Source organism: Manis pentadactyla, chromosome 7 (assembly GCF_030020395.1).
Source record: "Manis pentadactyla isolate mManPen7 chromosome 7, mManPen7.hap1, whole genome shotgun sequence".
Classification (NCBI taxonomy): domain Eukaryota; kingdom Metazoa; phylum Chordata; class Mammalia; order Pholidota; family Manidae; genus Manis; species Manis pentadactyla.
Genome location: NC_080025.1, coordinates 93862789 through 93887423, shown reverse-complemented (window position 1 = coordinate 93887423; position 24635 = coordinate 93862789). Strand labels below are relative to the sequence as shown.

Genomic DNA, 24635 nt, shown 5'->3' with positions numbered 1-24635 from the left:
GAGAGAAGCCTCGGGTAGTTCCTCTCTGGATCTCCGGGAAGCGAAGCTCCTCTCCTTGGCAAGGAAAGAAAGCGGAGCCGGAAAGGTCTGGGAGGCCAAGGAGGCAGCTGGGTTTCCCCGCGGACGCTTGGGACGCGGCAGGACTCTGGACAGCGCCTCGAGCCGGCCCCGAGCTCCCGGGCTCCCCAGGTTTCCGGCCCCTGCCTGAAGCCCTTCTGCCGGGGTGGTCGCCTCTCCTGGACTCCGACCGCCGAATCCGGGAAAATCCTTCCACGGTCCCCTTCTGAACGTGCCGAGGGGCGGAGCGGCTCCCTTGCCTTTGGTCCGGTCAGGGAAGTGGGTCCCCCGTTCTGGAAATCCAGTCCTTGTGGATAATGCTTCGCTGGTGAAGAAAGAAAAGTTTTGGGGTCTGGTAGGGGGCAGAAGGGGTAAGGAGGCTAGTGGAAGAAAGAAGGTGGATGGTTGGTTTCCCTCTTTGATCTGGAAGGAATGATGACGGAGGAAGGATGTGCACCAGCGGCCAGATTATTGGGAGCCTCCTGGTGCTCTCTGTGCTGGAGATAGGGCTGGGGGTGTCCAGCGTGGCCGTGGGGGCGGTCAGCTTCAGCCTGGCCCTCCGAGAGCACAAGCCGCAGCTCGGAGACTCGTCCCCGGTATGGAGCGGGGTGTGTGTACGTTGAGCCATTTCACTCTCTCTTTACCTCTTTGGTGACGGTCAGTGTGCGTGCGTTAGTCACTCCTTCCCTGGGGAAGAAAATCATAAATCTCTTCTGGCGTGCATGTAGGTTCACGTTGGCAGGCTATGCCTCTTTATGTTGTCCTTTTATTTACTAGTTGTTTTTTGTTTTTTAACCTTGGCTTAAGACCAAATTAAATAGCTATGATTCAAGTTGGGAGGGGGTGGGAGGGTGCGAGGGTGGCAGTTTCCACTAGCTGCATCTGCAAAAGACTCCCCAGTGGTGCTCATGGAGGGGGTCACACCTGTCAAGGGCAGATTCACTTAGCCTTTTGTTTCTTTTACAATGAAAATCAAAATGAAAGTGTTAAATCATTTTCTTGTACCGGGAATAAACAAGGGGCTAGAGTCAGGCATTTGTGTCTGGCAACAGTGCCCGAGGTACACCAGCAACACCGATAAGACAAAAAGAGAATTGTGCTGTGAGTGTGGAAGGAACATTTTACCCAAGAAAACACTGTTCTTAATTTTCCCTTGCTAGTTTTCTGACATTCCACATCTAAAAACTCTTTTGTAAGTTCTAGGCATAAGTTAAACAACAGATGATATGATATGTAACAACATTCTAATTAGAGAATAACTCAGCTTAAAGGGTACCCAATGCTCAGAGAAAATTTTCTCTGTCAGATGGCAGACCCAACAAATTTCTTATTTATTTACTTTGGGTGAAAACTGCAGGAGAGCCTTAGAGACCCATTTCTTCCACCAAGGATCATAGAATAACAGCATTATTCCTAGTATGGGCCTAATTATGAAAAATCAGTTGTTCTTTTCTTTTAAGTTATACAGCTGATATATCCTTCTGGGTATCTAGCTTGATTCTACTTTTTAAGATATTTAGTGGGGAGTCACTGATAATCAATAGGTGTAATTAACAGTCATGGCTTAGTTACATGTGCTTTAAGTCACTGAGAAAAAATACCATTAATGTGTTCAAGAAAAATGATTCCAAAGTAATTCATTTTGAGGGAAGTTCCAGCATTCTTACAACTGGTATAATTGTGCTTCGGAAAATTATATAGTTTTTATATTTAAATTTTTCAAGATGAGACAAATGCTTTTAAATTGAAGAAGTTAAAAAAAAAAAAGACGGTGTTCAATTCTAACAATTAATTCCTCCAAGAATCCTTGTTCTGAATTCAATGTTAATACCAGTCTCCAAATAAACTTTTCCTTTATTATGTAATTTTTCATAGTATATATTTTAAATTTAAGTACGAAAACTTAAACCAAATCTTAAATTTGATAAATTTACATCTTAAATGTGATAGTGATTATTTTGACAGTCGTAGCTTTTTAATATTATTAAAACAGAAATTGTCTGGCTTTAAAATTTATCTTAGACAATTGTCAAAAATGAAACAATGTCCACATTTAAAGCAAGGGGAGGAAAATGTGATCTTTTAATGGCTTATGAGGGAGAAGCCTCAAATACTCTTCAAATCTCTTCCCCTCTCAAATTCAAGAAATTGAGTGAATAACTTGTCTTTAAATAGTATTAAAGTATCCAGTTTATTTAAAAAATTTTTAAAAAACGGTTATATTTGCTTGGTATTAGAAGCAATTAAATTATTTTCTCTCTTCCCAAACTATTTACTGTTATCTCGATGAGTTGACATATGTGTATGTACAGAAAATGACAACTTTGAACCAGTTCAGTGAAAAGCACATCAAACTGTTTACACACACACACAGTCACTATCATAAAGAATTATTTTCATAACTAATTCTTTTAAGTAATCAAAATTCACCTAGGATTCTCAAAGAGTAGTTCTGAATTCTATTGTCTGATCCAGTAAAATAAAAAAATACATGTGATGGAATGAATGGATTTGAAACTAGAATGTCCCAACAGTTGATCACTTTTATAAGCTCAAGTTAGAAGATCAAATTTGTGAAGAAATAAATATCCAGTTGTGATCAATGTTTATCAAATTATAGGCTTGCTAGATTGATTTTTAAAAATATTTGTCAGAGATCATTTGTGATATAGTCCAAGTGACCTCTTAATTCTAACAGAGATAAATTTATATAACCAGTATTTACAAAGCATTTACCATGTGGAAGGCATTTTACTATGTAACACAAAGACTGTTACAATGAATCAGAATGCCTAGCAGAGGAAACAAAATGGGTACATCACTAATTCTGTCAGTAGTGAGAAATATTAGATTTTTACCTCAGAGAGATACAGGAGCAGATAAAGGGAAGAGAAGTTGGGTGGTCAATGGAATGTACATGGGAGAACTATTTTTCTCTTGATCTTGAAAGCTTATTGGGATTAGGAATGTATCAGTGTTAAGTAAATGTATCACAGAGTAAAATCTGTAGTCCACCTGGGTGCAAATCTCAGGTCTGCCATTCACTATATGGATGACTAGTCAGAGTTGCCTCATACTCTGTAAAATAGGGTTGTTAGAAGACACAAATGAAATAATTGTTTTAGTAAAAGGCATGACATGCAGTAAGCACTGGATAAATTCAAGCATCTTATACTGGGTGCACAAACTGGTAAGGAAGGGCATGAGAAAACAAAGCCTTTCAGTTAATATGGATGAAGGGAAAAAACTCAGACAGGATGGGTTGTATTCCAGGAAGAATAGGCTCTTCCTGGAGGAAGGGGAGAAAAGAATGGAAATAGTGCTTGGGGCCAGACCATGGGAGTTTGTGTGCCTATGACAATATTTTTTTCCTTATAGTTTTAATAGCAATTAATAATAATAATGCCAATTCTTACTTCCCAAAGAGACTCCAGAGAGATGCAGAGGAGCTAAATAAAAAATTATTAGTCTTTCTTGTATTTTATGAACTAAAAATCTATATTATTTTTGAACACTAGATAGGATTTTATGATAATTAACCTGTCAGGATAGCCATAGTCTATAATTAGAGTGTGTTTTGATTTGTGCCATGAAGATTTTTTCAACACATTAATATAATTATTACAAGACTTCTAAATTAAACTTTAGAAGTCAATGAAATGAAATCTACTATGAAGGGATTACTTCTTATATATAGACCCTGACATGCTTTTTTTCTAGGTCAAGTATACTAAGAATTCAGGCAAGTATTCTAATTATTTGGACCCAAATGTACATATTTTTTAAAATGTGACTTAAAAATAAAATAGTACCAAGACAAAGGTCTTAAAATCCATGAGATGAATGCTTATACAGATTATTTCCAGTTGCTATTTCATAATCAGGCAAAGGGTGCTTTTTGTGATCAGTCTAAAAGATGTAGACAATAAGAAGGCAAGAATCACTTAACTAAAATTTCATAGCGAAAGAAAACTCTTAAATGCCTTTTCAGGATTTTTGCTTCTTCTTGATTCTTTGTTATAGCTGATATAGTCACCTCATTGGAAGCATAAAATAAGACATTATGGTTAGATAGTAGTGAATGAACCATTGAGGGAATTGCTTTGGAAAAGACACAGTCATGTGAAATATAGTTGATGTGTAATATTTATTGACAGGAAGTTAAGTAGACAGGACTTTGTTTCCAAGTTGCTGATGATAGTTGTTTTTCTCATTCTGCAGTGCATCATCTGTAATGGGAATGGATTATTTTAGTATTACACAGATGCACAGATCCAAGAGAATTTTTATTTCTTTTGTTGCTCTAGGTTGGCACTCAGAGATCTACAGATTCAGATGGTGGTGTCCAGAACAGTTGTATTTGATATGCACCATGCTAAATTCCATCCATCTATATCTAAAATAATTACATATGTTATAAATTAAATACATTAAAAGATTTTTCTAAGCCTCACTTATCTCATATATAAATAGTCTCTTAAAATATTCAAAATTTTCCTTATCTAAATCATATAAATTTTGAGTGATTTTTATTGCTTGTTTTTCTGGAGAAAACTTGATTGGTATGTCTTAACTTTTATTTGCTTAATATATCTGTTTAGATGAGTGGAATTCATAGCATAAGCTGGGCACATATCTGTTATGTGAACCTCTGATACACCCTGGCAACTCAGCCAATTATAAGGGTGTGTTTAAATTCACCTACTATACATTCTGATCCACAAATTAACAACACAAATGCGATGCTGAATATAAATGATAGCTGTTCCAAAGTATTATTTTCAATATTTAAATATGTCCAATTCATTTAAGGAAAAACAAGCAAACAAAATGATAAAGTGAATGAAACCCCTCAATCAATTACTTCAAATAAATTGGAAGCTGACCAATTTGTATCATATCTCTGACCAGATAATGTATCATTTTTCTCCAGAGTCAAAATATATAACATAAGGGATTCATATCCTTTAATATAAAACATTGCCCCTAACCTCATAAAAAGTTGAAATTTTGAAATTAAAGATTAATTTTAGCTATACAAGTAATTTATACTTCATATTTATAAATGTATTATGAATATTTATAAATATAAATTATTAAAATTCTTATTTCAAGGGTTTAAAAAAAAAGATCAAAATTGACCACCATTGTAAATTTAGTGTGTAATCTCACAGATATTGCCTCAGACATATATAGTATTGTTTGATCATGTGGATCAATTTTGATCAAGTTTCAGGACATAATAAAGCCCATTCATGGACTCTATAGAGGCCAGGTAAAGAATCTCTTCCTTATCTGATGCATACTCTTATTCTCAAGTGCTACTTGTTATCTACTTAGGTTAGAGAGATTAGGTAATTGGCAATTAGGTAAATTAGCTAAGCTAAACTACTGGAAAATGTAGTTATTATTCAAGGAACCATACAGTGTGTCAAAAGAAACATAAAATTTATTTCTGCTGTTGACTGATAACAGTAAAATGAAAGTAAAGTGGTAAGTTATGCCATTATCTGATAAGTTTTTTTGTTTAGTCTATAGTTTATCCACATATAAGTGACGTGTTGGAATGTTTATCCAGAGCCCATGACAAAGTCTGCTTTGAGATTTTTAGTCCTTATTCAAGGGTATAAGTGGTTTTGAAGACTTCATAGAAATGTTAGGGAATAAGTGATATTAATTCCATCATCCACCTATTCGTTGAAAATTTGCTTGATACGAACATGATCTGAATACAGTCAAACCCTCTCATTTGGATGATTTTGTCTAAAATGTTCAAGTTGGCTTTCTTATTGACTTAATTATTGGCCAAATCATCCAATATGTGCTGCACATATGATGAGCAATTTAACTTTTTTGTTTTGCTTAAACTTAAACCTTATATAATGCTTGATTTTATTGGTAGATGGGAGATATAGGCCAGCTCTCCAGCCTGAAATGCTTGACTTTAAACTCAGGAAAAACTAGAATAGATTTTGGTAGGTGTGTTATGCACCCAACAATCGGGAAAACCCCAATAATTGTATATTCAAATGATATTGCATCATTCACTTTTGCAGTGATCAAAATTTTATTTTATTACTGCAGTATATATTCTGTATATAATCCTGTTCATTCAAATGGCATTTGTTGTCTTAAATAACTAACCCCAGAGCTGTTCAAAATATTTGACTTCAGTGTCTTAGTAACTTAATTGCCAGGTGATCACTCTACAGATAGATGTTTATTTCAACATGCTAGATGGACAATGCCAGAGTAATTAGATAGTATTACATAAAGACTCTCACTGAGCATCTTTATAAGAGAAAAAAGAGAGAGAAGAAAGTGTCTGCCTACTTTCTTCTGTGATATACCAAGCCATGCAGACCTCATGAATGCAGACCTAATCTGTATGTGTTTTATTCAAATTGAGTGACAGATGGAATTCATACATCTCAGTCAATATAACTGTGGCACTGGATGGCTGATGTTTGTTCACTCAGTCAAGGAGAGAAATACTGGCACCTATTTTAAGGGTTGCTGTAGCAGAGTAAGCCCTCAGTGAGCCTCAGCTGCTCCTTTCCTCGGCTGCTTGTGCTGCCCCATCGCTGCCTGGGACTCGGAGCCCAGCAATGGAGCACTGCTTCTCAACATTTCTTCAACACCCCTAGTCATGGTTTGACTCATCCCTTTTTTTTCTTATGTATAGTTTGTTTCTTGTTAGCTTTTGATTTAATTCAGGATATATACATTAGCAACTACAAAAATGTAGCAAAGTATCTAGATTAGAGAGGTTACATAAATATTCAGCTTAAAAATGAATGGCGACGGTTGCTGCTTAAAGACACTTCTCTGTTTTCTTTTGGAGGTAGAGAGGGTGGTAGGAGCTCTATCATAAAAATAGTAATCAGATAAATTAGACAATTACTTAAGTTAGGCAAGTCAAACAGTGGAGACAGTAACTATTATTTATGCCATATAACAAAGTCCCCAAAAATATATCAGCTCTTGTCATTAGGTCAAAATAAAAGTGCAAACTAATACTTCAAATATACATACTTAATATCTTGGAGACTCGTGTGGTTTTACTTGAACCACTTGAGCAGTTTTTGAAGCAATGTTTATATGCAGTAGCTTAACAGGTGCTTCAGTGAAGTATCTAGATTTCAACAATGATTCTTAGAACATTGATTAGCACCCATGATTTTTAGCAACAGTATTAAGACTCCTGAGAAGCAATTCTAAGTTCCATTAGTTCATGATCTATGATTAAATACTGGGCAAAATTATGTGGTCAAAACAGAAAGAAAATATTAGTGGTTAAATAGATCGATCACCTTGGGAGACAGGGTACCTTGAACTATTTGGTAGAATTAATACTAGATATGATTTATTGATCATAAAAATTATATAATTTTTAATCATAATTATTTTTAATAATTTAAAAACTTTGTGAAGAATGTAATATTTTATAAGGTTTATGTAGGAAAAAGAACTTACAGAGGGTCACTATTATTTAATTAGCTGTTAGTATTTAAAGCCAAGGCAGTCTTATTTCAAAATCTGTACTTTTTATATTGCATTGTGTGTAATATAGGAAACGTTCATGAGAAAGTCATTCACTGAAGCCTGACCTCTTTATTCACTCCCAACCCTGAACGTACAGGAACCAAGAAAGATTGCATAAAGGCCAGGTCCCAATCACTATCCTTTTCCCAGAAAAGACTGGTATAGCCAAACTGATCAACACACATGACTCCCATGCTCTCAGAAGGGTATGAGATACTAGATTAAAATGTTTCTAACCTTAAAGCTTAAGATTTAGCCTTGAAATGTAAAACTAAATAATTCTTTCAATTGATCCTTAAATATTATGAGAGCAAATCAGGAAGACACAAAACAACATACTTAAACATAGTTCAAAATGAGAGGTATCAGTGAAGAATCAAGGATGACTTCTCATGGAGTGCACACTTTATCCAGGCCTTGGAAATTGAGGGGCTTGAGGGGACAGTTTCCAGTGAGGAGAAGAGGGAAGATGTGCTAAGCAAAGCTGTTAACTTGTAAAGTCATGGAAAGGATAATCCAGTAGAGAGTTTGTAGGGAATTGAGGACACTCACTGATCTTCTTAGAACACGTAAAAACTGGCAAGTGAATATGTATTTCCTCCAAAAGAGTGGGACCAGCGTTAAAAGGGTTGTGAAAGAATGGCAAACTTGTCTGCCCTTGAGTCCCACCTAAGCTTGGTGAGCTCTTCTGGGTAGAACTTGATCGGGAGGCCAAGTGGCTGCTCAGTTTCAAGGCAAAACACCAGCCCTTGGTTCCAAGATGTGTTCCTGGACCAGAAGAAAGACTTGAGGAAATCTTGAGACTTGAGGACAGTGTAAATCTACCATCATAAACCTAACCCCAACTTTCAAGTGACTTTCCTGTTGATGGTGGATTTGTAGGATTATAAGCTCCTTTTATTCAATTACTATTACAGCTGCATGACATAAAAATAAAATTTCATTTATTTAATCAGAGGTATCAGCATGACACAAAGAAATGAAAATAGGTCTTGGCTGTGTTAAGAGGTAGAGTCAAATTCTAGCTCTAGCATTTTTTAGTTGTTTAAGTTTGAGTGAGTTACATTATCTTACTGAGCAATCAGCTAATTTTTCTGTAAAACAGCAATACTACTACCTATCCTATGCAGTTGTTCTAAAAATTAAGTATAATACTTATATAAGGGGTTTCATACATGTTAGGAATTCCATCACTATGACTGGTCCACAACAATGACTGTGTGCTTTTGCCATGTCTCTGGAAAATTCATTTTCTGTGTGTGGTTTCTATTTGTATGTTATAGACATTTTATTTTTACACATTTCTGAAGGGGAGCTTATTGTAAGATTATTGATGGAACTGACCTTGGACTCAAAGCTTAGTAATATTTCAGTCATTTACCCTCTCTTAAAAAACAGGTACTTTTTATAACCAATTTGGGGGATTAATAGTTGTGATTTAGTGTGCATGTCCCAGGAATATTTTCTAGGTCAATATTGGGATAAAGAGGTATAATATTTTTTGTTCTATGAAATAATGATGTGTACTTGATTTTCTTATTATTTTGGTGTGGGCTGTTCAAATTCTTAGCTCTTTCTCTGCTTATTTCTTGACAATTATTTTTCTACATGACCACTCTGAGGAATTAAAATAATACTAATAATAGCAACATTAATAATAACAGCAGTGGCAGCTTGTGTTTGTAATAAACTACAGAGCTCTAAGAATTCCAACTGCTCTCCTTATACCGTTTATCTCAGCAGATGAGTTTCTTCATTTGAGGGATGAGAATGTAAAGGATTTAGGAATCAGTGATTTAAGATGAGATAGTGAAATCAGTAACAGTAGTAGCATAAAAATCTAAACCACCTGAGGACAGACTGCATGTGCCTGTGTGTATGCTCATACAGGTCTGGGAGGGAGATGCAGAGAAGCGGGTCTAGGAGGAAGTTGGTCATTGTCATCGATATATAATAGGAGCTGCATTTGGGCTAATGCCCTGATCTGGGGAAAAGTTCACAATGTCGTGACCCTCCATCAGCTGCAGCTTATATCTATAACTGGCTGGCTTTCAGAACCTGCCAGGCACATGGGATGGACATTTATTTGTAGTGTTGACAGTTCTTGGGAAGAGCACAATTTCTATCCTGTAGTCCCCTGGACTCCCTGGCTATTTTCAACTCTGTGAAGATGCATCTCAAATCACAGACTCAAAGCTGGCATGTACTCAGGGAGTTGGGTTTTTTTTGTCTTTCCTCTTCACCAAATCCATCTTTTTTAAACTCATATATTTTCTACATATATAAAGTTGTGAGCATTATATTTGAATGTTCCCAAATATATTAAAGCATCTAAGTTACTTTTACTCATCTATGTCACAAAGGAATCTTAAACATAAAAATATAAGCATAAATCATGCAAATTGATAACCCACATTAATGTAGAACTACTCTAAGTTATATAAAAATACTTGTTAAGCTGTTATTATGAAATATATCATGCAGAGATCCTGTATAATGTATATAAAAAGTTTAAGGTATTTTAATAAATAGAGTGTTACTGACAACATTATCTATACCTGGATGTTCAATATTGTTTGTATCTTTCTTACTTCCCTCCAGAAGGAATCATTATCTTAAATTTTTATATAAATTTGAATTTTAAAATTCATAGATTTCTTGTATTTGTCTAAAAGAACAAAGATTTGGACTAAGAAGGCAATTTCTTCTGATGTCGTTCCTGCTATCTATGAGGTAGTTTTATTTTCCTTTTAAGGACTAACATGAATGAGTCTATACCTAAGATTTATTTGGACAATTGATATTTAAATATATAGCAACTTCAAAGTTCCTCTTACCCCCAAATCACCAGTTTAGTTATAATTTTCCTTTGGTACTTTTGGAGCAGGAACAGCTCTAACATCAAAAAGCCTACTTACTTAGCATACTTCAAATAGTTAAGAGATTATTTTTAAAAAAGAAAACCATTGGAACTATTAGAATCCAAGAGAATTGGAATAGAACACAGTGCATAATGCATTAAATACAAGAAAGACTGCATTACATGAACACTGAGAAGGAGATGCGAGGGAATGGCATTCTGAGAATCAGGGCTGATTCCTTGTGTATGCTGAAGATTTGGGTCCTGGGCCAGTGGGAAGTCTGGAGATTTCTGGACTTGAGTTCATTTAGAAGAGCTTGTTGTGCCAACCAGCTAGATGCTATGTTTGACAATTTCTTCTGAAATTTATTCTTGTGTATTATTAATTTCATTCAGTTACTTCACTGTCTCTGAAAAGGTTGCTCTCACTATCTGCTGTGCATCCCCATTTACCACTTTGGGGGTTTTCCTCATTCTCTTCCTTGAATGCTTTTGACTCAGTTTCCTTCTCTTTCCTTATCTCTTATCCTGTGTTATCTGCTAAGTCATCAAGATGACCTGGTGTTTATAGAGGACTACTTATCTCATTAACATATCTATTGTACATTTTATCCTCTTGGTATTTTTTTTTTCTGTGAAGGTGATTATATTTGTGAGAGGTCATGGCTTTATTGATAAAATAGTGCATTGACCCTTTCCTGTTTAAACTTTTGAAATTTTGAAAGATTCAAAATTTCCTGGAGTGGAAGCAACATAGTATATGGATCTCTGTGCCTTTATTTCAGTGCTCTCTTTGGGTGTAGAAATAAGAGATTAGTTCTAGCTTCAGGAAAAAAAGAACACTGCATAATTAGCAGGGTTTTCCATGAAGTAAGAAAAGAAAAAAATATATAAATAGGAGACTGGAAAAGTGACTTCTTTTAAAGATGAACACTATGCTAAAAAGCCAGAATAACTGGGAGGCCTGTAAATCTAGTAAATCTAGTAAAGGCGGAGAAAGCCTAGGAAATTGGGTTGTGAGATAGCACAGGTCAGACCTGGGACCCCCCCCAGAGATTAGGTTTATGGAGATGGGGCCAAATCAGCATTGAGGTCTTAGTGGGTCTGAGCTCCCTGGTCTGCATTGGGTTGTGATGAGTAAAGAAGAGGAACAGCAGTGCGGTATGGAGGAAGAGCTACGGAAACTCAGGAGTCAGGTGCCTGATACCATTCACATGAGCCAGATTCTCATTCTCCTCAGTTTCTTTCCTACAAGATTCAGTCAATAAATATTGATCCCACTGCTAAAACATTCTGTATCCTGAGGATCTAGCAATAATCATGATGCCTCATAACTGGAACTTAATTTTAAAAAGAATATAGACAATGAACAAACAATGCAAAAATTAATAGTTACAGGTTATGACATGTTAAACAGGAAAAATACGGGCTTATGAAGAATATAAGATAACTGTTACTAATAATGGGAGAATCAAGAAAAGCATCTCTAAGGAAGCAATAGATTTTCTAAACGATATTGAGGCATTACCTTCATGAAGAGGGGAAGAGCATTGTTCTACCCAGAGGGAACAGCATGGGTAAAGACGCTGAGGTCAGGAAAATTTGATGTGTTTGAGAAACAGAAAGAAGACCAGGGTGACTAGAGTATGGCAGGTGAGGAGGGATAGCAGGTGTGGGAAGCAGAGAGGCAAGTGGGAGAGAGTCACTTCAGGCTCTGTATACTTACTACAATGTTTTGATTTTTTTCCCTAATTGTAATAGGAGCCATTGAAATATTTTAGGCAGGAAAGTGGGAAGATTATATTTGCATCAAAAAAAAGCTCATGTGGGACTGCAGTTTGGAAAACATATTGGAGTCAGACCTAAGTTGAGGAGTCAGAAGTCCAGTTAAAAGACAACTGGGATGTATGACACAGTGGTTACATGGATGAAAGTGAAAGAATAAACTAAAAAGAGAAGAGCCCAGACATTTGAGATACAGATTTGACAAGACTTTTTGTTTGATTAAATGCCATTGTGAAGTATTTAGAATGAGACTCAAGATGTTGGGGTCAAGCAACTGATAAGATCCCATTTTCTCTTTTGAGAATTAGATGATTAGGAAAGGAAAACCTCTGTGTGTGTGTGTGTGTGTGTGTGTGTGTGTGTGTGTAGAGGGTAATTGTGGGGGATGGGAAAGAACTATTTATTTGTAATGTGTTAAGTTAGAGGTACCTGTGAGATATCCAGATGGAGAGATGCTATTGACTGTGAGATAGTCTAGAGTTCAGAAGACAGGACTGTGCTGGAACTCTAAACATAGGAGAAGTCTGTAAATACATGACATACATTTAAAGATATTTAAAGCCACGTGACTGGTTGAAACCACCCAAAACAAAACCTTTAGTTACTATGATATTCAGAAGCTGGGCAGTGATGAGGAGATAGGAAAAGGTGACTGAGAAGTTGTGACCAGAGAAGTATGCTGAAGCCCAGAAGAGTGTGGTATCAGAGAAGCTCCGAGAGAGAGTTATTTTGTAATGTGAGGACTGAACAGTGGAAGTCATTGCTTACCTCAGCAAAGTAATCGAAGTGAGACAATGGTCGCAAAAGGTAGTCTGAAGTCTGCTCATGAGAGAATGGGAGGCAAGAATATGGAGATAGTAAATATAGAAGTTTGGCAGTGAAGGGAAGATGGTTCTGTATAAAGAGAGAAAGCAATTGATATAAAGGGATTTGGAGTTAAGGAAGGTTTTTATTTTTAAGGGACTTTTTGGAATACTTTTGCATGCTGATGTGACTGATGGGCTAGAAAGGGAGAGTCTTTGAATAGGTGAAGGCTGGTTGAACTCGGAGCTGAAGTGGAGCTTTCGTGTTGATGCATTGTATCTTTGTCTATTGTAAACAGAGAGATGGACAAACATAAGTGAAGATGCAGAAGTTTGTCACACTTACTGGCAAATGAAGAGAGGAGTCTCTGGCGGCTCCTATGTTTTCTATCTAATCTGAGATCTTTCAATATCTAAGAGGAAAGAAGAAATAGAAGTCTGGTTGGAGGGGTACTGAGAATGCCATTAAAATGTTCTCTCTCTTTGTTGGTTGAAAATTTTAATTAAGTCACATAATATAAACTGGATAGAGACACATAAATTGTTTCAAATTCACCATTTTACAGATAAGTAGACCGTAGCCCAGAGAATCAGCTCTGCTGGCTGGCTCACTGTAGAGCCAGGACAACAGTCCAAGCCATCTAATTCTTAGGCTAACACTCTCTCCACAGATGCCTCCAAATGTTATTAAATGTCTTTAAATAAGTGCTCAACCAAAAGGAAAACGCATTTATCTGGCTACCTCCCCAAACTGAACAGGAATGATCTCAAATTATTGGCACTGCTAAGCTATAATGGAAATATAGTAAGTATTTGAACAGATTTCAGGGGGCTCCTTTCAGTTGGGAGTTTCAAGGAAACAGCTTTCTACAGAAATTGTGGCATATTCCCCATGGTGCTTTTCCAAAGCAACTGGGAAATTGAAGTTAATTTTTAGAAGTTAGTTAATATTTCTAAACCCATCAGAATTAATGATCAGTCTAAGTATGCAAATTGTCTTCAAGAAGGCTTTAAAAACAGGTTCCAAAGCTCATTTATCAAGCTATACACATTCTAAGGGCTTCGACAGGGAATGTCAAAATCCTGTAGTTATGAATGTTTTTGTCTGAGGGGTGTCTACTTAACTGAAACACAGAAGAATCAAAATTAACAGTCATATTTAGAACACAATTTGCCTAAAGTGGCTAGGAATAAACATATGTATATATATTATGCCTTTATCCAACACTGTGTTAAAAATTGTTAAAATAGTTCATAAAGATGCTTTTTGAAGGGCCACATTAAAAAAGGTGCCCTCTTCCATAAATGTATCCTTACCCATGGATATAGCAAAGTGTACTTATGTAACTCTGGGGAGAGGAAATCCAGGGGCAAAATACCTAGCTGAAACCGAAATCAGTCAAAGGGAGAAATAAAGTTTAAAACCTGTTTATTGCTTTCAAAAAAGCCCTCAGGTGTCTCTCTCTCTCCTGCTGGGGCAGAACCAAGCAAATCCTTCCCCCAATCTCTCAGGTTCAGATAAGCCCTCTGCCCAGGTAATTACCTATTGGTATGGAGATGCACTAAAGCCAGGAGAGAGATTTTGGAAATACTGCAATTTTGCACACAACTTATTTACTGATTGGTTGAGCATAATTTTCTAGTGTGATGTTAAGAAATTAAAATATCATTATGAGAGATAATATTCACCATCTTTATACTGCAGTCACTTTCAGTTAAAGGATTTCCCCAGAGGAATGATACTTGTGGAGAAAGAAGTGCAACTTTAACTCATGACTTTGCTAATGTCTTTCCAGCTCTAGCCACAAGATGTTTCATCAAAAATCTTAGGCCCTCAGACCTTCAGGATGGTTTCTTGGAGGGCACATGAGGAGTTTATGAGATACCAAGTTGAAAGTGTCTGCTGCATTAAAGGATGCAAATTTGGCAAAACATTATTTAATGGGTTATCAGGAAACTTGGGCCAACAGACAGCAAGCTGCCTCTAGAGCTCTTACAGAATTGGAATTAATTTAGGAGAGCATTGTTATTTCCTAGGTGATAAGATATTTGGGGAGAAGCTTGTTTTTCTTTGACTTGTGATTGTAATGAGAATTAGGCATTATCTAGAATCACAGTCAAACAGAGTAGCCACTAGCCATATATGGCTATTGAGCACTTTAAATGCTGCTAGTCTGAGTTAAGATGTGCTTTGTAAGTATAAAATACACACAGAATTTCAAGGATTGAGTATGGAAAAAAAAAGAATATAAAATAACTCAAGGTTTTAAAATATTGATTACATGAAGATAAGATAATGACTTCAATATATTGAGTTAAATGAAATATATTATTAGATTTTTCACCTTTTTCTTTTTTAATGTGACTATAGAAGATGAAGATGCAACATTATGTATGTGGCTCACATTTGTGACTTACAATAGATTTCTACTAGACTGTTCTCATTTACAAATATTTATCATATCAAAAGAAGTAATTAGCTGGTCAGGAACATCTTTGTGCTTTGTTTAACTAAGACTATAGATGAGGAAAGACTGTAGGTGAAATATAGATAAGGAAAACCTTTAAGGCAATTTGAGTAATTAGTGAGCTGGGAAGGCTGAATTGGTGGAGTTGGCTGATAATGAAATAGCTGAGTATTAAAGTGTAGCATTTCTCAAAGTGGACACCAAGGTACTTGTTCCCATGACAGAGCCTTTCAACCTTCATTTTTTAAAAGTGCTAAAATCAAAATTTCTGTGAGGCTTTTTATTAAAGAGATCTGAACAACCATTTGGCAAGTACCCAAAGTGCCTTTTTAGAGGAGAAGCTTTTCCGTATTTCTCCTCCTAACCTGAAATTCATTCATTCATTTATCCAGTCATCAGTAAATATTCATTGGTCTGTCTGTATATGCCAGGTCCAGTGTCAGTGCTCAAATTTTAAAGATTAAAAACATATAACACCTGACTAAAAGGAATTCAAGACCTTTTGGAATGACAGATATATAGTGAATAATTACCATGAAACATGATCAGTGCATCAGTGTTACAATAGACATGAATATAATATATTTTGTTAGGTTCTGAAAAGGAGTGCAGAGATGGGTTGAAAAAGACTTCAAAAATAAAGTTAATACTTACACTGGAGCATGATGCTTAAGAAAGAATTTTCCAAATAAAGGTAGAAAATAAACATTTATTGGCACTCGTCCTGTCTCATAGCCAAGGCTGAGCAATCTCAAGTGGGTTGTCTCTTTTAATTCCATAACCATGTGATATTAGTATTAGTCTCCTTATTCTTATAAAAGGAATGGAGACTATCATTGTATTATAAATAATAAATGATATGTTCAGTGTCAGAGTGTACTATGTGTCATGGTAGATATTAGAGACATATCTGGTACATGTGCTAAATAATGGAGAAATGTCTGCTAAAACTGAGTGGGGAGAAAAATAGGGCCACTTAGATTAGTGATCAGAGAATGTCAGAGCAGAAATTCACCAATCCCATCCAATCCAACTCCCTCCTTTTAAAGATGAAGCCCAGAGAATTCAACTGACTTGCCTAATGTAATTAAATGACAGAGGAAAACTGAATGGGAGCCTAAGGGTTCTCTTGTAAACTGAAGAATTTTTTTGGCAATAGTGTTTGTCTACCCCTTAGCCCATGGCTACAGCCTTAGCCCTTGACTGAAAAAAATTTCATCAACAGCTGTACTTTGGTAACAGTACATATCAAACTCTACTCAATCATTTACTATAAGCTTTCAGTTTGTTTATACATGGTTTCTGTCTGTATTCTCCTATTTAAAGTTGCAATTATAATATCATTGACAATTTTTGTCACATATGTTCCCCCTTTTTTTGAACTTCTGATTTTTCCATTGCTTTACTTGTTTTCCTAAATAGTTGTTCCTTTAACAGAACTGACCTTATAGAGGCAGTTATGGTAATACTATTACAGGAGACTGATCCTTGAAAGAATTCAAGAATGGACACAAAAAAGCCATTGAGCATTAAGAATTCATTTGGAGATTTAGAGTTCAGAAAAAGACAAGGGTGCACACCCAAGAGTTGGGGCTTGGGCAGACCCAGAGGGGGTCATGGCCAGGAAACAGAGGGAAACTTTTTTACATAAAGAAGATGAATATTCACTAAGTCGGGTCAGGTTTCAAAGGGAACAGGTGGAGTCTTCATGGAATTCAGGCTCGTTCCACCCTCACTTTGGGTGGGGAAATTTTTTGACTATCTATGGTTCTCCTCGTAACTGCCATGGCCTGCGGAGGTGTGCTTACTACTATTTTACTGGTGTGACTGTATAATGTATGAGGTGTAGTCAGGGTCAATTACTCCTCCATGTTGGAACCAGCCAGTTTGGGCCAGTCTATTATCTATCCCCTCACTCCCCATCCCATGGTAACAGCTTGCACAGAATGTGTAGAATATAGACAAGCATTCTATTAAAGTCCCCTTCTCTCTCCCTACTCTAACATTACAAAACTACAAGATACACAGGACCAATAAATCAATTTGAAAAAGAATTACGGGTCTTACTGTAAATGAAGCAAGTTGCTGTGAATTTGAAGATAGATAATTATCTGCACTCTGGATCCAAGGGTGGGATAAATGTATGCAAACAATATCAGTCATGAAACACTTGAATACTTCTTAGAGCTTTACACCTATTATTTTGTCTAACATTTACATCAATTTTATGAAGTATGTTCTCTTATGCATCTAATTAAAGAGAAAACTGTGGCAAAATAAGCAATTTTCTCTAGTTACACAGATAGAAAATGATTTAAACCCAGCCAGCCAGACTCTACAGAAGACATTCTTAATCACTAAACTACATGGCCCCCTACTATATCCAAATAAGTCTAGATAAGTACAAAAGGTAGTGTATGAAAACCCAAAAATGCACAAAGGAAGATGAAGAGGGACACAGATAGTTTCATGGAGGATATTCCTTTGGTGGCAAATCTGGCAAAATGAAGAAGGGAGGGATTGATGGGACGTGAGTAGGGAAAGGCATTCCAGGTTGGTGAGACATGATCAATGGAGAGCTTGAGACTCGTAAAGAGAACAATAGTTTTAGAGCACAAAATGTGCAGAAAGAAGAGCTTGTAAAGAGGTAGGCTTGACCTACCTGGAGGAACTTGAGTACTAGATACACTACTATAGTTTGGAATTTCAATTATATACTTTTCACAAAATGGATGGGTTCCAAGAGTGTTTTAAAGGTACTGAGGATAACAGTAACATGAGTCGATGTATTTTAGGAATAGTCACGTAGGCAGCAGTGTGAAGAATTAGAGCCAGGGGGCGATGTATTATCTCTCATGTTAAAATTTAGAAGCAGATGATAACTTTGTGGGAATGGAAATAGAAAGGGAATATATGAGAAACTTTATAGAGGCAGATTCAATAAGACTTGGTGGGAAGCAAGCAATGAAAAATGAGGGTGGAAGAGATTGGATATTAAGGCCTACTTTCTGGCTGGATTAGAGACAATGAGAGAGTATACCAAAGTCAGGAAAACAGAAATGGAGGCATGTTTGGAGAGCAAGAAAACAAATTAAGTTTAGACAAGTTGTGTCTCTAATTCATTTATTCATGAAATATCTATGCATCTTTATAATAGACTTCGTGTTATGTACTAGGGATACAATAAAAAACAAGGTAAGATCACTGCCTTTAAGACACTCATAGGTCTATGGTAGGGAGACAAATATTAAACAAATAAATACACAAATAAAAATTTGATTGCAATGCTACAGAAGAAAAAGTCAGAATGCTTTAAGAGCTTAAAATGAGAACTCAGTCTAGAAAGTTAAGGAGGACTTCCATGAAGAAGTAATATTTAGTAATATTGAAATCAGGAATAGTAGTGAGCCAGTTCAAGAAGAATATGACTATTTCAGGTGAAGGACAAGCCTGTGCCACATCCTTGAACTGGGTAGAAATCTGATGAGTTCCAAAAAGGTAAGAGAAAGATCAGTGAAGCCTGACACCATAGAAAGCAGCAGGCAGATCATGAAAGTAACAAGGTCAGAGAAGAGTGAATTTGATGAAGGCAAGGGTCTTAGGAAGCTTTTACTGTAACACTAGTGAGAGGTGATGGTGGTTTGGGATAGAGTGGGTGTGGTGGAAGGGAACAGATGCAGATGTATTTCAGCTACATCCTGAAGCCAAAAAGAAGAAAACGGTGCAGTTCACTGACTGTGATACATGAGGGTAGGAAGCAGGTGGCAATAAGAAGTCCCAGATGAAAATAATGAGAATCAAGTGGATGGAGGTGCTATTTCCAGAAGTGAGAAATATTGGAGGAGGAAAATATTTTCAGGGGCAAGATGACAGCCTTTTCAAAAGAATATTTTCACAATATTTTCAGGGGGCAGTGATTAAGACATGATGCTGAATGTAAAGTATTTTTTTGAGGCTTCTCATTGCCTGATTCTTCTGGATGGCTTCATTCTCAGTTTTCACACTGTGGATCCCAGCAGGTCTTAGATCCTATTGCCACCATACATATGCCAGTAGAAAAGGTAGTCTGCTTCCCTGAAATAAAGTTCCTAGGATCCATTCTCTTTTCTTCTGACTGACCTTGTATCCTGTGGTCCTATCTGAAACAGTCACGGTGGCAAGGGGGACAGAATGTCCTAACTCCTTAAGCCTGGTTTGCAAGACTGTAGGTAATAAGAAGCACAGGACAGAGAGTGAGGGGTAGACGGTTTCCTTACCAGAAAAATTAGGTATGATTGCCAGAAGATGGAGAAATAAATTCTAAAGAGCAAAATAATAGCTTTCTACCACCACACATAATAATTGGTATAATAGCAGTCAATAACAGAGATAAAAATATGGCATTTGAAATTCGGGGAGACACTGTGAAAAAGACAGTTGAAACTCTGTTTCTGAGTCAGACAGAGGACAGTACTTGACGTATAGATATGAGAAGTCTTTGGCAGAGAAGTAATAGTTACAGCTACAAACAGCATACAGTGAGAATAGAACAGAAACTCCAGGAATACCAGTTTACAGGATTAGTAGGAAAAAGGAATCCAGCAACAGAGACCTAGGAGTGGTGGGCAGAAAAGTGGGAGGCAGGCAGGAGAGGTCAGCAGCATGGAATCCTGTGAGGAGACTATTTCAGAAATAAAGGAATGCCCAATAGGGTGTCACTGATTACCTTGGAATGAGCAGTTTTAGTGAAGTGTGGGAATAAAAATGATATGCATGTATTTATTCAACAAATGATTATTGAGAACCTACTGGTTGTTAAGGACTATAACCAAGGACCTTATTCTTCCATTCCAATAACCAAGTGTGTACTATAATCCAGGGCCCATGCTAAATATTCTGGCTGAGAGTAAGATGCTGTTGGTAGTTACAAACATGAGTATGAAGATAGTCTCTTTCTTAGATTAGTGTCTAATAATACAGATGATAAACATAAATAACTATAATATGGGTCAAAACATAATAAGGTCCATAAAAGATATACATAAGGTACTGTGAGAATTCAGAAAAAAAGACAGAATCACACCTGGTTGGAAAATTTTAGATGGACCTGGACAATTTGTAAGAATAAGAACAAAATTTTCCAAGTAGAGAAGTGGATATAAACAAAGATAATAAACTAAGAGTGTACAGAGAATGAAAAGTCCTGCAGTCTTTGTAGGACATCAGCAGGATACCAGTTCATAAATTAGGTTGGAACTATCCATATGAGCCCAGATACATGCCAAGAAGTTTGTTGAGCCTTTGAAAAAAGTTGTACGAAGGCAGGAGTGAGGTAACTGAAAATTATGCTTAGAATGAACTTAGAATGACATTGGAGAAATGGAAGTCAAAGAAACCCTCTGGGCTCGCACAACCTTAAAAGTCCGAGTGAGGGCTGGTGAGGACCTGAATGAAATAAGAGGTTCATTGTGGATGTAGAATTAATGACACTCTAATTAATTCAATGAAAATAATATGGAAAGGGGAGAAAAATTAACCGCTCCTCTGATTTTTGAGAGAATAGTAGTAAGAGTGATAGAAATAGGAAAAGGATGAGTAGGAAAGCTTTGAAACTCCTTTTGTGAGTGTACCTGACAGAGCTCTTTCTCTGACTCGTGTATCTGGCTGTGAGCACAATGAATTGCAAAATGATTGTAGGCTGAGCTAAAAATAGAGGAAGCTTTCAGGTTGAGACCAACATCCTGTGTTATTCTCTGGTCTCTTGGAACATGGACACATTTTAGACATGGCAGTTTTGCTTTGAAGTATCACATTCAGAGGCAGTATTATTGGCAACACTTAGACTTCCCCGCATCAAATAGAAATTAACATGTTTAACAATTCCTTTCTAGAAGGTAGCCCACTTGTAAGCCATGAGGTCTTCCTAATTGCAGCTCAGCATATCAGGGCTAGAAGTTGGAAAGTGTGATAGTGTGCAAATCTCTGAGTATATATTGATTTGATATAAGATCACCCACCTCCATGAAGGAGGGAACATGAGCAAATATACACATGGTTTTGGTGTAAGACTCTGTGAATGAGAAAAAAAAAGCAATAAATGTATAAAATAGTTTTTAATTCCTGTTAGAAATTCAGATGCTGTTCTGTATTCATCAGAAACTCAAAATATTATACAATTTTAGTTATTATTATTAATAGCTCCATTTATTTATAGTTTATTGGGTATTAGAAATTATACCGAGTACATCATAAGCATTATCTCAAACCTTTTGATATCACTGTAAGATAAGTATTAGGATACTTCGGTAATATATCCATTTTATAGATGGAGAGGTTGAGATTCAAAGAGTTTAAGTAGCTGCTATAAGTGGCACCAAAATGTGGCATATCCAGATTTAAAGCCCATATTTCCAGACAAAATCTGTGCTCTTAAACCATTATGCTGTATACTCCATCCATTTCTTTTAAGCCCTGGCTGTAAAGAGCAGCACTGGTTCTATATCCTAGACCTTAGTGGACAGCATGCATCCACTAACCTTTTCCCAGAGTAAGAAGTGTCCTGGAGCACAAATACTGCTCCCCTAATGCTTCAGAGTACTGGGTAGTTTAACATGAAGAACCACTGCAGATACCTTTCTCCCACTCATAATCTCTTCCAGCTAATGTGCAACCTTCATGCTATCTATCTTGCCAGGAGAAAGGGGTGATTTTCTCTTCTAGTATTTGTGTTTCCTCTCCATGTTGTTCAGCAAAAAACACACCAACCTGCTTCTTTCTAGCTCTGCATTTAAAAAAAAGTAGCCGTATCATCCTTTTCCTCTAATCAGCTGCTTGCCACATTGCTTCACCCCAAGAACAGGTTTTTCAACATTCCCCTCAACTTGCTCCAAGTATTACAGTTACACCTCACAGACACCTTTGGGGACAAAGCATTATTCAAGGAAATGAGCATGGGGAAATTGTAACCTTCAAAACAAATATTTAAAAAGGCATAATCCATCACTGTTCCTCCTTCAGAGATGTTGAAGTTTTATTTTGGTTACAAATTGTGTGAGCCTCACTTTATTTCTGAGGGAATGGTGTTATTTTTATTGGATTCCATAAAGTCTAGAATTATCCATAAAGGAAAGGAATTGGGTAATGGATGGTGCTTGTTTATAGACTTCTAAACATTATAGACCTCATATATTTTCATCTCTGTTGTCCTGTTTGAAAGTAGAAAATGGCCTGCAATAGACAAACACCAGAGGGCCACAGCTTCAAAGTATCTACCATGCCAACAGCAGTTGCCACCACTTTAAGACCTGTATGTGTTGATTCTCCTGGGACACAAATACCTGCCAGGAGGGTGAATGTTATGGGTCAGATGTAATGATGATTAGGGACATCAACAAACTGGAAATTTGCTAGGAAGAAATCTTCTCCTGACTAAAAAAAACTGGTCTGCCAGTTTATTGATTTGTCAGATGTAATGATGATTAGGGACATCAACAAACTGGAAATTTGCTAGGAAGAAATCTTCTCCTGACTAAAAAAAACTGGTCTGCCAGTTTATTGATTTGCTTTCTTCACAATTCCATTGCTGACGCTTTTACCTTAAAGTGACACAGAGAGAAAGACCATAGAACATTCAGGAGAGATGATCATGAAGATGGCTGAGGACATGTTTGCCCTGGAGAAAATACAGGGTTAATGGTGTACTTGTCTTCAAATGTGGACAATAGGTAGATACCACAGGGATAAACGCTTCATACTTAAACAAAGTTAAAGTAATTGACAATCAGTTACTTAAAGATGAAAAAATCTGCTTCTCTTAATGAAAGAGATTGCTCCTAAACAGTAAAAGCCTCTTGTCAAGGAAGGAATGCAAATACAATGGCGCTGAGCACGTTATGATTGTATGGTTCACCAACATCCTAGTTTCTACTGCAACAGACTAAGCTTAGACCCAGTAAGCAGGAGAATTGTTTGTGAATGTTGTTTGTTTGGAAACAGGAGGATTAAAGGAAGAGAGGAGTCTGGAGGAGCTGTTAATGAATACACGGCTAACTCACAGAAAGCCTTGACCTTCCCTTTCATTGAAAATAGAATTCTCCAGTACATTTAGCACTCTTCTGGATTATTATCAAGGGTTCTGGCATATACATAAAGCAGAAAATGGTGTTTTCCCCATAGGAATACTAATTTTTTGTATAAAACCCAACCAAGTTATAGGTTAGATTTTAATGGTTAAAGTTAAAGGTTAGACCCCTTTGGGGTCTTTGTGACTTAATACAATAAATCATTCAACACGGTTGGAACTTAAAGCCAGCAAGGAATACTTTTTTAATTAGGTCTTTCCATATATCACTTTATAAGTAGGTCCTCCTCTGCTTTTGAGAAGCGTTGCCTCTGCTGGTTTATTTTGCATCTTGTTCATATTCATTAAGTCTTCTAAATGCTAAAGCCAGAGACCAGTGGCTTATATGATATAACCAGAACAAAACTTTGGAACTATTAAGCAAAATATCCTATTATTTTATGTAGTTTAGAGACCTGGGAAAATGCAAAAGAGCAAAAATGACATTGAAATCACCAATAATTCCCACCACTTGGAGATAATCACTGTTTACATTGCCATATATTGCCTTAGCTTTGTATGTTCGAAAGTAATGAGTTTTGCAGTATAAGAACAAAATGTGCATAAAGTTTTGTATTCTGCTGTTTTTTTAAAATAGTGTTAGAAACATTCATTATGTTCAAATGTAGTCTAAGAAAACAGGACTTCAAGCACTGAATTTTAGTTCCTTAGTTTTCTGCTTTGAGATAGCTCCACAGAACTATTTAAGATTATTACTACCTACACCTTCTAAAAAAAGATTTGCCTTCACTCATTGTAGTAGACCACACCTACTTTCTACCTGACTTTAAAGCTAAGCAAAATATATTATTTATCACCGTAAAATCATTTCTTCTTGTCTCTATGTTGGAAAATTGAGCATCTTTAGAATTTTGATATTCCCTTTTGAGTTTGAAAATTAAAAGTCTTTCCTAGCTGCTTTTTTCCTTAGAATAATATCATTATCAAATCGGCAGCATGAGACCATCGAGTGTGCACATGCTTTGGAGTCAGACTGTTGCCAATTTGACTTTTCTGTG

The 24635-nt window shown here is 36.5% G+C and overlaps 1 protein-coding gene across 4 annotated transcripts in view; it reads left to right on the top strand.

The window, feature by feature from the left end:
- Positions 1-434: 434 nt before the first annotated feature.
- The window catches only part of TMEM196 (transmembrane protein 196), a 58829-nt gene continuing 34628 nt past the window's right edge, over positions 435-24635 (top strand). For 2 of the 4 annotated variants that reach the window (XM_036877244.2, XM_036877251.2), the window contains exon 1: positions 435-671. In XM_036877244.2, coding sequence (XP_036733139.1) covers positions 507-671 — 165 coding nt within the window. In that variant the 5' untranslated portion in view covers positions 435-506. The remainder of the gene's footprint in view (positions 672-24635) is intronic. The other 2 variants (XM_057504569.1, XM_057504570.1) reach the window with 1 other exon arrangement.